General features: G+C 37.5%; 1 protein-coding gene across 4 annotated transcripts in view; it reads left to right on the top strand.

Annotated features, from left to right (window-relative positions):
- Positions 1–17,617, top strand: part of hydin (HYDIN axonemal central pair apparatus protein) — a 77,894-nt gene that overhangs the window by 58,788 nt on the left and 1,489 nt on the right. For all 4 annotated transcript variants that reach the window (XM_024282698.2, XM_036212494.1, XM_036212493.1 and 1 more), the window contains 27 exons: positions 150–382; positions 454–602; positions 1,135–1,330; positions 1,430–1,538; positions 2,529–2,765; positions 2,865–3,007; positions 4,531–4,734; positions 4,826–4,986; positions 5,122–5,216; positions 5,311–5,533; positions 5,701–5,895; positions 5,968–6,094; positions 6,174–6,339; positions 7,136–7,283; positions 7,439–7,646; positions 7,738–7,959; positions 8,164–8,333; positions 9,447–9,645; positions 9,815–9,964; positions 10,041–10,211; positions 10,537–10,646; positions 10,727–10,949; positions 12,715–12,924; positions 13,014–13,177; positions 16,699–16,849; positions 16,930–17,160; positions 17,236–17,460. In XM_024282698.2, coding sequence (XP_024138466.1) covers positions 150–382; positions 454–602; positions 1,135–1,330; positions 1,430–1,538; positions 2,529–2,765; positions 2,865–3,007; positions 4,531–4,734; positions 4,826–4,986; positions 5,122–5,216; positions 5,311–5,533; positions 5,701–5,895; positions 5,968–6,094; positions 6,174–6,339; positions 7,136–7,283; positions 7,439–7,646; positions 7,738–7,959; positions 8,164–8,333; positions 9,447–9,645; positions 9,815–9,964; positions 10,041–10,211; positions 10,537–10,646; positions 10,727–10,949; positions 12,715–12,924; positions 13,014–13,177; positions 16,699–16,849; positions 16,930–17,160; positions 17,236–17,460 — 4,820 coding nt within the window. The remainder of the gene's footprint in view (positions 1–149; positions 383–453; positions 603–1,134; positions 1,331–1,429; positions 1,539–2,528; positions 2,766–2,864; positions 3,008–4,530; positions 4,735–4,825; positions 4,987–5,121; positions 5,217–5,310; positions 5,534–5,700; positions 5,896–5,967; positions 6,095–6,173; positions 6,340–7,135; positions 7,284–7,438; positions 7,647–7,737; positions 7,960–8,163; positions 8,334–9,446; positions 9,646–9,814; positions 9,965–10,040; positions 10,212–10,536; positions 10,647–10,726; positions 10,950–12,714; positions 12,925–13,013; positions 13,178–16,698; positions 16,850–16,929; positions 17,161–17,235; positions 17,461–17,617) is intronic.

Raw genomic sequence — 17,617 nt, 5'->3', positions numbered from 1 at the left:
GGAAGAGTTTAAAAACCTCTGAATTAAAAATAAGTGTGAGAACTTGAAATGTTAGATTTGAACTCCCAGGGCAAAAAGTGGGACTTCAATTATTCTCTCTTTTTTAAACATTTTTTTAATTTTCTTTCTTAATTTTGTTGCTGATCCAGGCATTCTATTAGACATGACCTCCATCTTTGAGGAGCACCATCTGTGCCCGCACAGCGGCCAGCTCTCCTCTGAACCGTTCTGCAACGCTGCAGGCGTTTACGTCCTGAATGAGAACAAGTTCATCTTCAACAAGGTCCTAGTTGGTCAGACTGCCAAGGCCCGTTTCAGACTCACCAATAACAGCAAGGTCCCCTGTGTGCTCAGCTTGGCGGTCAGAAATGTCGGCGCTAAGGTGACGCTTTTAAAGCTTTATTTGGTTGGAAAGTTGGAAAAATGAACAATAAATCCTGCTTTTCTTCACAGGTTTTTCGACACGGAGATGTGTTCGATTTGGTTGCTTCAACCCTAAGCGTGCCCAACCAGTCACATGCATTTGCTGTTGTCACCTTCACTCCTCAAAGCATTCAGCAGTACAGCGCTGTGTTTGAGGCCACAATAGAAGGAGCCTCTGGGTAAAACACACAGCTTTTAAATGCTGCTTTTTCTGTATTCTATATGCACCCAAAAATCTATTTTTTCTCCAGCCTCTGAAGTTTTTGGATCACTTAAGGGCTTATATAAACAAAAAATGTGATATTTTTCGCCAGATAATTACATTTGACTTTCTTCTTGTAATACATAATAACCATCTTTTGTTGTTTTACATCTGAAATCCAAATAAAAAATGAACATCATATGGACAAGTGGGGCATAATGAGAAAAGGACAGCAAACGATTTCGGTCTGTTTTGGAGCTCTGTAGATCAACTTTGTTACCGTTTTGGGCATTTAGAAAAAGAAAATGTTTAAAAAAACATACAACAATTTTAAATTTTTGGATAACATCGGAATCTGGGGCAACTCTGAAACACTTAATGGTTTAAAGATGTTAGTAATTCTATGTATTTTTGTTACATCTGATATGTTAAGTTTTCTATTACTTTCAGTTAGCTTTAATTGTAAACTGGCTCAATGTCGAGCTAAAATACTCCTCTGTTGTGTCCAGAATGGCTACTGCTCTGAAAAGCAAAGTGCTGGAGTTTGAAGTGATTGGAGAAAGCACTCTTCCCAGTGTCTGCGTTCTGCGCCCAGCCCTGAAAAACAGCACCGGAAGTCCACTGCTGCAGTTCAGGCGGGTTTGGGTTGGACGAAAAGTTACACTCCCTCTGATTTTGCTAAATGATGGAAATGTTCCAGCTGAGGTGAGAGGAAAAAAAATAATTTTATTAACAACATGGAAAGTATTCAATATGAAATGAGAAATGTCTGTGAGAATTTTGAGATGAACATTTCCTGTGTAGGTCCAGATTGACATGCCTGATAACGACAGAGTTTTTACCCTGAAAGCTGCTCCTAAAAAGACAATCGGCTCCATCCCGTCCCTGCAGCCGGACTCTACTGCTGATTCAGGTAAAAGTTAAAGATGTTGGATTCTGTCTGAGCTAAACGGCAAATCTGTTTTCAACTGAGTTTAGAATCTTTTAAGAAGCTCCTAATGAATTTATCTCCTTAATTAGGAGTGATTACCCTTTTGAAAAATAATTATTTTAGAGAAAAAAAATATTCAAGCATGTTTTATTCGTTGAACTTTAAAACTGGTTGTTAAACTCGTAGCAGCAAACACTGTAATCAACCTTTCTGAAGTTTTAGATTAAATTAAAGCAATTCTTTGTTTTTTCCATTTATTGACTTAATTGTTTTTTCAAAATAATAAACCTTTTTCCTGAAAAGATTCTCCAGTTTTCTTTATGTGGGAATAATTGCTCTCACTACAAATCTCTGTAGTTCCAGAGTTTCAGTCAAGTATTTTCTGACTAAAACATGTTCTTTAATTGTTTTATTTTTGCTTCATTTCAGCAAAGACAAAAATTATGTTTATGTGATACAAAGTAATCAGAAAATACTTATTTAAACAGAAAAATGTGTTGACAGTGTCTTCAGAAAAATCTGAAAAAGTATAATTGAATTTACAGTCAAAATAATCAGTTTGTTACGAGGTAGAAAATTATTTTAATTTCAGTTAAGTACTTTTATAAAAAAAGAACAACATTCATACAGGGTTTCACTTTAGGTAAGAGCTCAAAAACCCACGAATTAAAAAAGTGATTAGCTACCCTAAGCAGAAATAGTTTTAGATACTGCTTGAAATATATCTTTTAATTTTACCCAAATGGTAATGCTAAAGTAAACATAGATAAAAAGACATATTGTGTTGTTTTAATACAAAAATAATCAGGTAGAAAAAATAATCAATTTTTGAGTTTGGTGAGGAGAATCAGGTCGTCTCCATTAACTACCACAACGGCTTCATTAGTAAAGGGAAGCAGATGAAACAGATGCAAGCTTTTTCTTGTGTTAACAGACATTTATGTTTCTGAGTGAAACTTCCTGTTTTTGCAGAGCCTCAGTCAGCGCACAGAGCCATCCTGAAGATAAACCCCGGTGAAACAGCTGAATTTGAAGTTACCTTCTGCTCTAATAAACCACTGAGTGTCAAAGCAAAGATGTCAGTGCAGGTGAAGGACAACCAGTACAGCAGCGCCATGATCCAAGTGACAGGAGAGGCTTACCAGGAAGTGGTCTCTCTGGATAACATCATGTCAACTCATGATGTTGATGTGGAAGAAAAGGATGAAGGTATGAAACCAAAAGGATTTATGAAGGAGAGAAAAGCATGAATAAGATGTATCACTGCTGTCAGCAGGATTTGACTAGATGACTCTTTCTCCACCAAAGGTAATTACGAGCTCCTGGATTTGGGGGACTGCCATGTGGACCATCCACACCACAGACATTTCACCATGACTAACCACAGCAGCAACCAGGCACTGAGGTTTGAGTGGCCTCCCAGTGGACATCATCTTCACTTTTCACCACAGGTAAAAACAATTCGACATAAACAAAATAATACACTCAATGGTTTTGGCACATTGACCTGATTGCCTTTATATATTTCAGTTAGCATATATTATAAAAAAAACATGACTAATCCAAACAATAATTTAATTTTATCTTTCCATTTCATCAGAAACCTTTCTGCGCTTTTTTATTTTTCTAGTTTCAGTTGTTTATGTTACTATTCTTGTTAATTGTCGTTTCCTCCCTTCTTCTTTTAAATATATATTTGCTTTTTTTTATGTCTTTAAATACTAAAAAATGTTCAGATTACCTATTTACACGTGATTTAAATTGTGCTTCTATGACAAATAAAGTTTTTTTTAAATTGAATTCAGGTAAATGAGCCACTGAATTAATTTAAAGAGAATTAAATTGTAAGCAAACGTGAACTCCCGGCCCCTAAAAATACAGCTTAGGCTGTCAAACAGAATAAATGATAAAAATCAATTTTTTAAATATTTGAATTGATATGCAGTTCAGCTTTGTGGTCAAAGACTGAACTAAAAAACAGGACAGTCAACTACCTACTTGGTATTTATTGCTGTGTTAATGTATGTTTTGTTGTACTTACCACATGTAAGAACAAAGTAAGTACAAATTAGTTACTTTGAATTGACTTCTTCACTTCTTGTCTGCTTCATGGTATTTTCCATATGTAACAAGATAGTTGGTATAAAGAAAGTACATTTGAAGTACTGTGAAAAATGACCCAGAATTTACTTTCTACTTACTTAGCAAGTGTATGTGTGTTTCATGGTACTCACCTTATGTAAGAAGATGGGTAATTACATAGTACTTAATGTGGTACCTTATTGTGTTTTTCGCAGTGCTTACTATTCAATTCAATAACTTTATCATTGTACATTTTATGACAAAATTCAGTGCACTGCAGTCCTCTTGGAGTGCATTTTTAAATAAACAAGTAAATAAATAATTAGTAAAAATAATAAAAAATTCACACCAAAAATTATGAGAGCAGAGTAAGTACACAGAGAGTACCATTTATTGTATGTGGATTTTATATGTTAAGTTATAGGATGTTTTGTGGTATTTACCATTTAAAATTAGATAGTAATTACATAGAGACTACCACCAAAGTACAATGAAACTAGACTGTAAAAGTGAGTCAGCCCCTTTTCCACTTTACTACTTGGTACTTGCAATAATAGATGCTGGATATGTTCATATGATTATTACCTGGTATTTACTCCTCAAGTACAATGAAACTGGACTGTAAAAGAAAGTTATCCCCCTCGGGTGTAAAAAAGATATTCTGGTATGATTACTTATTGTCACATAAAAAGATTTAACCAAGATGGAGAAAGCATTCACTGTAGAAATGTTTTAAATACGACACTGGCTGCTCTTAAGGAGTCAGACATTCTTACCTTTCTGTGTTCTTGTTTCAGTTTAGCAGAACTTTTTCATTAATCCAAACAGAAAGCTTTTTTTTGTCAATTCTGCTCTTGACAAGTTGGTGATGACTTTTGTTTTTCCTTTTAAGGTTGGGCACCTGCATGCTGGTTGTTCTAAAGAAGTGACTGTTACCTTCAGAGCCAGTCAGCCAGTGATTCTGAAGAACCATCCAGTTAAATGTAAGGTGTGTCAGGTGGAGTTCCAGCAGCCGATAGAGAAAGTGAGTGACTGGGATGACCGGCAGAAAACGGTTCAGTGGCAGAATGCTTCAGAATCGACACAGCAACAACCTGTAAGAACTGAAGTTTGCATAATTACTGTTACAGAGATAACTGTGTGAGGATCAGTTATGAGTTGATGCCTTTACACTTGTATTCTTGCAGGTTATAGAGACCGATCCAGAGCCCAGCTGCTCTGTGGTTGAAGGCTCTCAGCTGGATTTGAAGTTATGCATCAGCGCAGTTTGTGATTATGCCAAGTTCAGCTGCAGCAGCAACCCCATTCACTTCAAAGACACCATGCTTTTCCAAACCAGGGTCCACCAGTGAGTCAGGCTTCAGTTCTATCTGTTGTATCACAATGGAATCATCTGAAAATCTATACCTGGAAGGGATTCTCACTCTCATAGGTAATCCCTGAATTGCTTTATTGTTGTGTTTGTTCGCATGCATCTTCACAGCCTGCAGTTAACAAATGAGGGCCGCGTCAAAGTGGAATTCTCCTGGAAAGTTTTCATGGGATCAAACAGCAGTGTTGTGAAGCATCAGGAAGGAAGTAATACTTACGATTTATTAAACATTGGTTAATTTGAAATTTTAAAGCAATTAAATTATAAATACAGTATTCTACAATACTGTGTTTGTCACAGCTGGAAGCTCCCACTCTCCACCTGGCAGCAGATCAGATGGACCTGCAGTCCGTCCCTCCAGTGCTCTGGCCAGTGTGATGTCGTTCCTGATAACCAGCCCTGAGCTGCCTCCGTTCACGGTGGAACCGAGCAGCGGCACCATCAATCCTGGAGTAACACAGACCTTCACCATCCGCTTCTCACCTGTGGAAGTGACTCGGTTTCAGGGAGAGCTGCTATGCAGGTGAATTCTCTCAGTTTAAATCCATGTGCAAATAATTCCTTTCAACAATCCTTCAAGATTTTCATCATGTAAAAAAAAAGTTGTTTGCTTAATTAAATAAATATTTCTTCAAATTTTACTCATAATCCAGCACGTCTAAGCTAATTATTTTCCCCCTTTTTTCTCAGTATTCCCAACCTTGAGGATGGGAGTGGAGCTCCATGTATCCCAGTTTATGGTTGCAGTCTGTTGCCATACTGTCATTTTGACTTGGAGGACTCAGACTACCTGAGCCAACGCAGTCCTGATCTCCAGGATCCGGTTAACCCAAACACCAGAGTTCTAGAGTTCAAAACTGTCGGCCTTTTGGCAGCATCTACAAGGTGATGAAAGGTGATGTCAAAGGCATTAATCTCATGTACTTAATCATGACTTTCTGTGTCTGGATTTTGCAGATGTTTTAACGTTCTAAACACAACAAGTAAGGTGTACTCGTTCCAGTGGAGGTGTGAGGACACAGAGACCGGCCCCTTCAGCTGTCTGACCCCTAGTGGTTCTATCCAACCTGGGAAAAAAGTGGAGGTCAGACAGAGCTTCAGTAAATGCTTTACCGTCATACCTCTGGTTCGTCGTCCACATGAACCTTCTGGTGTGTCCACAGATGTGTTTTGATTACCTACCAGAGCAGCAAGACCCAGTGGAGTCGTTCTGGATCTTTCTGGTTGAGAGTCTCTCACTGAGCCTTCCCTTCCTGTTGGTGGGCACAGCCAGAGAGCCGCTTGTCTTTCTAAACACCCCCCACCTGGATTTTGGGGAAGCTCTTGTAGGTGTGTATGGGTGTGCTATGGGTCTGGTCATTTTGATGAGGAAACATTTTAGAAAATATCACATTTCCTGAAGTTTGTGGTTATTTTTGATGTTTAACATGTGAAATGTGTTTGCTCTTGTAAGAGAAGGTGAGCAGGAAGAGCTGCACGTTTGATGGGAGTTTATCTACTCAGTTTTTTTCTTTTGAATCCGATTGTGAACAAAAATATTGGTTAGAGATTAAAAAAAAGAACTTCCAGTATTTATACGTAAAATAATTTTGCCTTTTGTTCATAAATGTGTGTACTTGCAATTGTGTTATTGCATGTACAAAAATTACAAAACCCCAAAAATACAAAATACATTTACACACACACACACAACTTTAAATTACAACAGCTTGAAACCAATAACACACAAAGCTTTAAAAAGTATGCACAAATCGCTTATTACACACACACAAAACTCTATTTACTCAAAAATGTGATTTGTGACTCTTTACATCTCCAAGATTCATGTGTGATGTGTTTAAATGCTCCAATAATGAGTCATCAGAGTCATGAAAACTATTTTTTTTTTTTTGGTTGAGAAAGCATTGTAATTCCATGATGAAATATGACCATGAAGAATTTGAATTTTATTTTTTTTAAGAATATGTTAACCATTTTTGAAGATACAGCCATTTGACAAAATGAAGAAAAAAATGGTAAAAAAGTCAATATATTGAGAAACAGCAGTAATTTGAGTTACAGTTATAGTTTAAGTTATTCATGCTTTATTCTAGAAACAGATCAACCATGTTTTATGTGCACACAGGTCATAAAGTGGAGAATATAGTTGATCTGGTGAACAGAGAAGAGGAGGCAGTCCACTTCTCCATCCTGCAGTCATCTCTTCTCTCTGAAGATCAGCAGTCAAGCCTCATTCTGCAGCCCATGACTGGAACAGTAGCATCCAAAGATAGGTGAGTTACAGACAACTTGATAACATGATTCAGATTAAACTGAAAGGGTTGATCTGGTATTGAGGCTTCAAATGTATTTTAATATAATTATAGATGTACTTGCAACTCAGCTTTCTATTTGATTTGTCATATTTTTTGCATTTATTTATGTACAGATTACCCCTGTCCGTGTCTTTCACGCCCTCCGTGGAAGGACCTGTTAGTTTCAGACTGAAACTGAAGGTTAAGAAGAAGTCGGAACCACTAACGCTGACTGTAAAAGCCGATTGCTTCGCCATGAATGCTTTGCTTCAACTTGGAAAAGCAGATGAGCCCTTCAGAGAGATTGCTCCCAACCTCCAAGAGTCTCTGGACTTTGGGACGGTCAGCAGCACACATACAAACGCAGCAAGTCCTTGAGCCTCACATTTATCACAGCTGTCATTTCTCTGTGCTTTTCTGTCTAATATTCCAGGTGGGGGTTTTAGAGCTTTCCGTCTCTAATTTCTTGGTGACCAATCTTGCTAGATTCATCATGGAAGTGAACTTTGAACTCACAGGTCCTGCAGAACTCCTGCAGGACTTAGAAACAAAACCCCAAACTGCTGTTGTTAAAGTTGGGAAGCAGCTGCAGGCATCTCTCCTCTTCTGTCCTCGAAGGATTTGTATCTTGCAAGATGTCCGACTGGTCGTCAAGGTACAAAGTCAACGGACTGTTTTAGAAAGGCAACGGCTAAAAGTAATTTCTAAAGTATCAAAATTTTGATAACTAATCCTAAGTTTGCACCAAAATGCCCAGAAATATTTAAAAGCTACCGAAAATCACAACAAAGCCACAAATCTTTTATAATTTCTCATTTTTTCATTTTGTATGCTTTCTTTTTTTTAATCTTCTCCTCAGGTGAAGCTCGGGCCAACATTTAGCTTCATCATTAAAGGTCAAGCTGTAGCACCGAGCCTTGAATTCTCCTTCACCAAGTTCAGCTTTGGGAAATGCTTCATCCACTGTCCTGGGATGAATCCTCCATCCCAAACACTGAAGATCACCAACAAAAGCAAAAGAGACATCAGGTGTTTGTGACACTCATTGTGTGAATGCTTTACACCGTTCACACTATGTGATTCTAGTGATTCTCCTGCTCCTTTCCATGCATTCATCGGCACAGAAAAACTCAAACTTTGAGCAATTCTCACAATTTTGGTATCAAATCATTCAGCTCGTTCAGGACATCACTTGTTTTTTTTGGTATTGATATATTTTACAGATTTTAAGTTTTTTTTTTTAGCGCATTCATGCTTGTACTTTTAGTATTCATACCTTTTACACATCTTAAAATTTTGTGAAAATTTTACAAGTTTTGAAGATATTCTTCTAATTTTTTGCGCGCTTTCTGCAAATAATTCAAGTTTGGTATAAAAACGTTCAGCAAGTTTGGACATTCATACATTTAAACCATTTACGCATTTTTACATTTTATGCAATTTTGATGATTTTTCAAGAAATTCTTAAAATTTTTAGTGCATTTTCTGCAAAATCTGCAAGTTTGGTATTAAAACATCAATACATTCATGCTTGTACTGTTCATACTGTTTACTTATTTCACATTTTATGCAATTTTGGACTTTTTTTTTTAAAAGATCTTCTTCTAATTCTTAGTGCACTTTATGCAAATTCTGCAAGTTTGGTATCTTTAGCTACCACATTTACCAAAAAGACAGTATTGCAAGCAATGCAACGTTTTTAATTACAATGTATGACTAAAACCAAGGAAGAAAAAAAAACAACAGTAGTAAAATAGATCCAACTTGCACAATATTACATTTATATAACTTTAGCAACAATACATATTAACATTTTGGAAATGATGGGATTAATCAGAAGATAATTTCGTACTTAACGAAAATCAAAATTCAGAGTTCGCTTCTAAAAAACCTTTTTTTTTAATCTAAATTTGGATTAAAAAAATATATTTTTTGTTTTAGAGTAAAACCTTTTTGGCTCTCCATACTATTTACCAACAGGCATGTTTTCCCAAACATGTTCCCAAATGTGTGACAATAAAAACCACTAAGGTTGTAAAATAAAAATGTTGTGAATGAAAAACAGCCTGGGAAAAACCCTGAACAACACTTGAAAGATACAGAAGAATCCCTAACATTTTCATTTTGTTTGACTCTCCTCAGCATCGAGTGCCAGTTCAAGAACACAGATTATCTTCAGGTCCACTTCAAAGCTGATGTTCTATCTCCTGGAGCTTTAATGGAAGTGCCGGTCACCTTTTATCCTCGTAAAGAATGCAGATACCATGAAAAGCTGACCTTCCTCTTTAACAGTTGCATTCAAAAACAGGTGGAGATTCTGGGTCAAGGTGTTCAGATAAAGGTGAGAAACATGAACGTGTGTTATAATATATAGATTTTTTTAATGCAACTTAATTCTCAAAGATTAAGTTGATTTCTCAAATTCAATCCACACATTTATTTTGTAAACCTAAAGGTTTTGTGTGTGAAATGTTAACGTTTGAAAAGATGAAACTATCATTCCGTCTTAGCTGGAAGTGGAGGATCGGAGACACAAAAAGCTGAAACTGGGAACTCTGTTGGGACAGACGGTGAAAAAGCAGATCGTTCTTGTCAATCACAGCAGCATCAACCTTTCTTTCACTCTGACTGTCAACACAAATGCACAACTGGATCCAAAGGTAGGCAAACTCACTCACACTAAATAATGCACTTGTACTGTTAAGCAGTGAGTGCTGGTCTCTCCCCGTCCACCAGGATCTGTCTGTGAGTCCACCAGGAGAGCTGAAGCTGAGATCCAACGGCGGTTTGTGCACAGTGGAGATCCGCTTTTCGCCTCGCCAGCACATTCCTCCCTTCACCGCCGAGCTGCAGGCCGAGTTGGCAGACCTGTTACACCCCCTGCTGACCATTCAGGGCTGCTGCCAGGTCAAGACATTCTTTGTGATTTAAAAAAAACAAGTACTTTACATAAAACATATAGTGAATTCTGATGACAGTTAATTATTTACAGAATTTCATCTCAAACTTCTATGACCAAGTGTGCATTATGAGACATTAATGCACGACTCTGAGGCCTGAACGGTCCGACGCGTCGGACCGTTCAGGCCTCAGAGTCGTACATTAATGTCTCATAATGCAAACTTTGACAGGCATTATCCTTAAAATTAACTTTAATAACTTTGTAGCATCATAACTTTTTAGATATTTCAATTTTTTCTTTAATGAATGACATCAAGTTTAAAACCTTCAGGGAGTTGAGGTGAAACTAGACCCGGACCAGCTGTCCTTTGGAGCTGTGGTGCAGCGTTGTCAGAGCAGAAAGAGGACTGTCATGGTGAACACAGGTGACATTGGTGCCAGGTAAGTAGAAAAGGGATTTTCTTTTTTTTTTTTTTCAGTTGTAAAAATAATATGGATAAATGTTCGTTCTGCTTTTCCAGGTTCTTTTGGAAGACTGAGAATTTCCCTGCAGAACTTTCCATCACACCAGCGAAGGGGTACATCAGCCCAGGGATGGAAGTTCCTCTCGACGTAACGTTTGCACCTGTGGAGCTCAGTAGTGACAGCAGATATGAGAATCTGTGTTGTTCTGTGGAGGGCTCGTCTTCTCCCCTCACTCTCACTGTCACGGCCTCCTGTGTCACGGCCTCCACAAACAAAGAGGTTAGACTCGAGCACCCTCTGTACTCTGCAGCTATTGGCTACACTTCCTTTATGAAGGGCTTGCGGAGATTGGATTTTAATTTCGGTAAATTAAAAAACTTTTTTTTTTCCATGCTGGATGAGTTTTAATCAAATTAAACAAGTTTAAAAAGGCTAAACTAAATGTGAAAATAAATACTAGCTATGAAATATATTTTAAATTATGCATGTTATCTCTTAACATTATTGGAAATAAAAAAGTAATACTTTAGAAGTTAAATATTAAATTAGCTAAAGAAAGAATGAGAACATGCAAAAAGAGCTGAATAATGCCAAAAAAGATAAATTTGCCATGTAAATAAAAAAAAACCTATTAGGAAAAAAAAGTACTAGGAATAAATTATAAAGCTAATAATGCTAAACTAAGAGCTCTAAAAGCGTAATATAATGCTTTTTAAAGTAGTATGTTGTGAAATAAAAATTCATCTAAATATTGGAATTAATGCTTGAAGTGAAGTTTATAATACAGTGATAGGCAAATGCTACTCTAGTCCTAAAAAAGTAAAAGAACGCGGATGTTAAATCAATAAAAAAAACAAGTTTACTTAAAATAGGAAAACATAAGAAAGAATGTTATGTCAAAATAATAGTAAGTAATACATAATAGAATAAATATGCTAAATAAAATCCAGAGAGCTAAATGCAATTCAGTCTTAAATCAAATCGTAACAATAATTTGATTAATTAATTTCTCCTCCTACAACCCAATCAGACCGATCTGTCCGAGACAAGCTGTTAATCAAACCGATTTGACCTATACCATTGAATAGCTTTGAAAAAGTGCATGAATGGCTAATTGATCTTGAAAAAACAAATCTTGAATTTTGAATGAGACTCGTTACGTTTTTTTTTACTATAACGTAAAAACGACCAAGTGATGGCAGCAAAAAATGATAAACTATCATCACGGTCCAATGTGTGGAAACACCTTGAATTTAGCAAAGACGTGACCATATAGTGTGTTATAAACAGGGAAACTTCCCCTGCACTGTTCAGTACCAGGTATTTATCTCCAGTCACACTGGCTGAAGATTTGGCTTAAGATCGATTTTAGGTCAGTGAATCAGAAGGAACCAATATCAACTATGCATCATATTGTTAACCACAACTGATATGAATCAAATTGTTGTTAAAATAAATTCCTATAAGCAATAATGAATGCAATTCATTGTACAAATCATTTTAAATCCTAAAAGGGAGACAATTTCACAAACTTAAAGTGTTATGCAAATGTTTTAGTCGTCTCGTGAAAGCAGCAGTCACAGCTTTGTAAGGTTTTAGAGTGAAATAAAATAATAAATGTAATGATTTCAGGTTTATCTTTTTCACTCGGCTCAGAACTAAATGCTGCCTCATCAGTAGATTTCTGTTTTGCAGGAATCCTTACAGCTCAGCAGCAGATAATGCGAGACATTGATTTGCTCATTTGTAGCAGTCAGCAGCTTTTGGCAGATTTAAAGATTTTTAAAAACATGCAGTCAACTTTAATTAGCTGAGTACCCCAGAAGTCCAGGAGACCGAGAATAAGTTAAATGCAAGAGCTTGTGTTTTATTTCCTTTGTAGAAATCCCATTTGTTCTTTATTGTTGAAGGAGAGATTTTTAGAGACACTCACATACAGTAACTAACTTTTTAATATGAATATGAAACTCTGCCAGGATACCCAGATATTTGCATAAAGAGATATTTGAACTCTGCTGCTTATTTCTGCTCTTTGTGTCTGCAGATGGTGAATTTTGTTTGTTCCGTGCGCAGCTCTGAAACCAAGAGCCTGGCCGTCATCAACCCTACAAACCAGCGCTGCAGGATCTCACCGGTTGTTGAGGGCGAGCATTGGACTACAGCCGTGCTTGTGACCTTTGAACCCCACCAGAACAAAACTGTTGATGTGACATATCGGCCACTGACCATGACTACAGAAGAAAAGAAACACCTGGTGGAGGAACAACCCTCTTTTAATACTCTGATACATTGTTTCACCTCTCGTTTGAATGATGGTGGCATGTTTCTGACTCCTTCCTTTAGGGCTCCATCTTTTTCTCCTTCCCCGACGGCAGAGGCATGCTGTACTCGCTGCAGGGAACAGCTGATCCGCCCAGAGCAGAGGACAGCATTGTGAGAGAGATAACTGCTAAAGCGCCGCACACAGAGCTGCTCCATGTCAACAACTGGCTCCCAAGGCAGCAGCGGTAAAATCAACACCCATTTAGCCATTTTTTAAAAGGCCGCGACCTTTAAAAATGAATTTCCAAGGATAAAAAAGTATGCCATAATGGAAATCTGAGATATATTAATTTCTACAGTTTTGATTGGATTTTTGTATTGGTTTATTTGATGGTTTATATTTGTCTCTCTTTTAAGGTTTGGTAAAAACTGCTTTTATTTAAAGACTGAAGAAAATTCAAAGCCCCTCTCCAACTAAAATCATGTTTTTGGGGCATTTTTTCCTGATGAAAGACATAAACAGAGCTTTTATCCACCGCAAAATAGGCCTTTTAGAAGTAAGTCAAACATTCTTACAGATTTTCTTTAAATAGGGAAAAAGAAGCTACCGTAAGGTCCAAGAATTCTTATTTTAGGAAATTAAGTCATAAAGACATGTTTTGTCAATTAAGACTACTTTTACATTGAAAGACTTCTGCTTATAAGATTATTTTTCTTGCAAGACAGAAAATAAGACACTTTTGTCACAAACGGGCAGAGGGCTGGATCCAATTGCAGCAGGTTTATATGGCACAGACAGCAGAACCCGACTGAAGCTCAGCTAAAAGTCCACTAAGGTAAATCAGGTTCAGGCATGCAGAGGTCAAACACGACCATGAGAGCATTAGAGAATAACCAGAGTGGTCAGGGTCCAGGCGAAGGTTGGGCCAGGCTGCAAACAATCAGAATCAAAGACAAAGCAGGTTCAGATTAAACAGAAGATCAGGTCAGAATGAGAATGCTCAGTGATGCAGGCAGAGCGGCACAAACAAGACGACTGACTAAATACTGCTGGCAGATGGAAACCGGCTGTGGAGCCTCTGGGAGAGACAGCAGGGGCTGATGGGAAGTGTAGTGTGGAGACTCAGGAAGTACTAATATTCAGGTGATGGATTCGCTTGATGCCCAGAGGGGAAAATGGGACAGATTCATGACAATTTTTTTTTTTAAGTTTTTTTTTAACTTTATTAAGATTTAATTTTTGCAGTACCATCCACGACTCTAACGTGAATTTCTAACGAACTCCTGCCACTCTGCAGAATTTATGTCTCAGAAAATGACACAGGTTTTTAGATTTTGGCTAAAAAATGCATAATCATAATTAAGACCACCGAGAGTACTTTGAACATTAATCTAAGAGGATCAGAGTGGGTCTTTAAGAGAGAAACTATCTCACCATAATGTTATTTATAATTTTAAAAAATGTTCTGAAGAAAAAAAATCCCAAATTTGTAAAGAATCACTTTAGTGTCAAACACTCCTACAGCTTCACTTATCATCTCTGAAGGGTTTTTCATCCACTCCTCTATACTGTTGGATGTGTATTTGTAAGAACTGACATTTCCGAGAGCCACATTTCAAGAGATTACTGTTTCATTGAGTCACGCTGTGTGAACACTGCCTGCATTGCTCTGCTGATTGCACCATTATTTACTGTGGGATGAAGGAGGCCCTTTAGGGAACAAAGTATGGAAGGACAGAAGAATTCTCTGCTGCTGTCTATGTATTCAGAGAGCCAAAGAAGATAAAAGCCCCGACTGCCAAGACTTTGACAGTTCCATGAAAATAATTTTCTCCCCTTCTAATTTTTATGCTGAAGTTGCCATTCAGGAAGCTGGAGTTGCTACAACATGTCTGCGTGGGCTCTGATGTTTGTAGATAACAGATGCTGTAGTAGATGCCAGATGTGGGATGAATATCAAACAGTAAATCAGTGAAGTGTGCCGGTAATTTGGAAGCAGCTGTGGAGGTAAGACAGCACGAGGAGAGAGAGGAAACAAGAAAGTAAATACCTAAATCACACGGAAATGAAGCCACGCTGACAGCAAACAGGAAGCAGATGGGTCTGCAAAATACTCAGGAGATGTGTGCGCACTCCACTGGTCAGAATACTCGCTGGAGATACAATGGTGACACAGTTAGCACTGCAAACGTCTTTTGTGAACGGCACTCTGGATTATTCACACATGTAGGGCTGCAGTTTTCATTTTATTATAATTCTTTCACTTTGTTCAAAAATGCTAAAAATAGGATTTTAAAATTTCTGTTTCAGAAAAGCCCAGTGAGTTTCTGACAATTAAAGGTATAGACTGTTTTTTTTTAGGATGAAAAACTCTTCAAAAATCAAGTAAACGCCTTTTCTCCGGTATTGAATTTTCAAATATTTTTAGCAAAATTCAGCACATATTGGGTTAAAAAGTAATATTGGAGTATTTGGGGCCTTTTTAGTTCATAAAGTATATTTAAGAGGCCTGTGCTGTTTTAAAGCATCCAATACTAATTTTAGATTAAATTTGCTTAGTTATTTGCAATTTATTACATGACACAGATTTAAGAAAACACAGTTTTATGCAAAAACTAACATTCAAACTTCTAATAAATTAGGACTTGAAGTTACTCTTATTCAACCAGCAACTTTTGTCTTGTTTGGAAATGACCCCAGTAATTGGACAATCCAGAATGCCATCTTTGGGAGGGGGGATCGGTTTTTATTTATTTTATAACAATAGGTGACATATCCAAAATTACAGTATATTTTGTATATTTAAAGTTAGGAAAACCAAGATCATATCATTTTACTTAAAGACGAAACAAAAAAAAAAAAACATTTTATCAAGTGAAGCTTTTTTTTATTATTTGATTTACATTAAAAAGTGATTTGGAAGCAATTCTTTATAAATTGATTCAGGCAAGTTTGATTTTTTTTCTTTTACTTTAGGCTATAAAATCATTTCGAAACTGGTGTTCTTGATTTACTTTGCTCTTCTTTGCTTGGAGCACTATCAGCTATTGTTGAGTGGGGAACAAAAACATTTTAAATTTCTCAAGTTAACTTTTTCCCTCAGATTTGGTCCAAAACAAACATATATTTCACTATGGAAAAACATGAGGAGTTTGATGCCATACTGGGTGCTGTCCATGGTCCTGAAATGAAGAAAAAAGTCCAACTTCTGTAAAATAGTGTTCATATAGTGTACATTTACTGGAGTAAAACATAAAAATGTTAATATATTACAAACAAATGCATAAAATGTATAAAAACACGTAAAGACAAAATTTCTGTTTGTATTCAAACTGAATTTACTAAAAGTTTAATGAAGAAAAATAGTTTAAAAAAATAAAAAGGAGATGAGAAACATGAGTGTAGTTCCACTCAAAAGTAAAACCCAATAACATTTGTCAAACTGTGTTTTAATTGGATTCAAACAGATCAAATGTTTTAACAACATCACAGGTGGTTGCTGTCATTCCTGCAGCATAAAAAGAAGAAAAAACTGTGTTTGAAGTTAAGACCACAAACAGAAAACGAGCAGCTTCTCGTGTTTACAAGATCATGTAAAAAGGGGTTAATTGGATCCGCCTGCGGTCGTCTGAGCTTGAATCTCTGCAGCACTGATGCAAAATCGGTGGCCCCTTTTTGAATTACAATCTCTACATAGGAGTTTACAGTCTTCTAAAAGTGTTAGGGAAGTGAATATGTCTTCATAAACATTGTGTGTGTTCTCAGGTTCCATGTGCTTTTAGAGATGGTGAAACCAGAAAAACACGATGCTACGGTGTCCCTGAAGGGTCCCTGCTACATTGATGTTCCTGCTCTGTCAAAGAGAAGCTACAGAATGTGTTTCTATGCACACAGAGAGGGGCAGTACAACGCCAAGGTGTGATCATAAATCCACACGTTCACAGGTGCATTTAAGCCTCTGGTTTTCTCACACTGGACTGTGATTGCTCTCTCCAGGTGACGTTTCGTAACAAAGTGACGGGTGAATTCTTGTTCTACCTCGTCACCTTCAAACTCACGCCTCCAGGAGTCCTTTCCACCGTGGAGCTGCTGACGGCAGCTCGTCGGACAGTCTCAGGCTCTGTAACCTTAGAAAACCCACTGAGCACACCCATCTGCTTCACCTCGGAGTGTAAATGCTCCGACATCTTTGCCCCCTCCCAGATCACTGTGCAAGGGAAATCCAAGGTATAATCCAGGTCATTGTCCCATGAAAAACAAACAGCCCAGAGGAGGACTCTCACAGTCTGTTTGTCCCATCAGGGTGTTTTGAGCTTTGAATACCAGCCGCTGACAGCAGGCGAGTCCACGGCACGGCTGTCTCTAACCAGTTCTGAGCTGGGCGCCTTCCACTACGACCTGCTCCTCAAAGCACTGCCCCCTCCCCCAGAGAAACCTGTGCACTTCAGTACTTGGCTGGGCAGCAGCCACACGGCTTCCGTCAAATTCCTCAATTACTCCCGCAGTAAAACTGAATACTCAAGCAAGGTGAGTAAAGACGGACGGGCTTTCTTAAGATCAAAACTGGAGTAGGTGGTCCAGGTGAGGTCAGGTAGGTCTGAGCTTCAACAGAAGTCCCCAACCAAGTCTATCATCTAATCTTCTGGAGCAACTTCAGTAAATGCTCCAATCACTGTATATATTC

The sequence above is a fragment of the Oryzias melastigma genome, linkage group LG6 (genome assembly GCF_002922805.2).
Source record: "Oryzias melastigma strain HK-1 linkage group LG6, ASM292280v2, whole genome shotgun sequence".
Lineage (NCBI taxonomy): Eukaryota > Metazoa > Chordata > Actinopteri > Beloniformes > Adrianichthyidae > Oryzias > Oryzias melastigma.
This window is presented reverse-complemented; position numbering and strand designations above follow the sequence as displayed.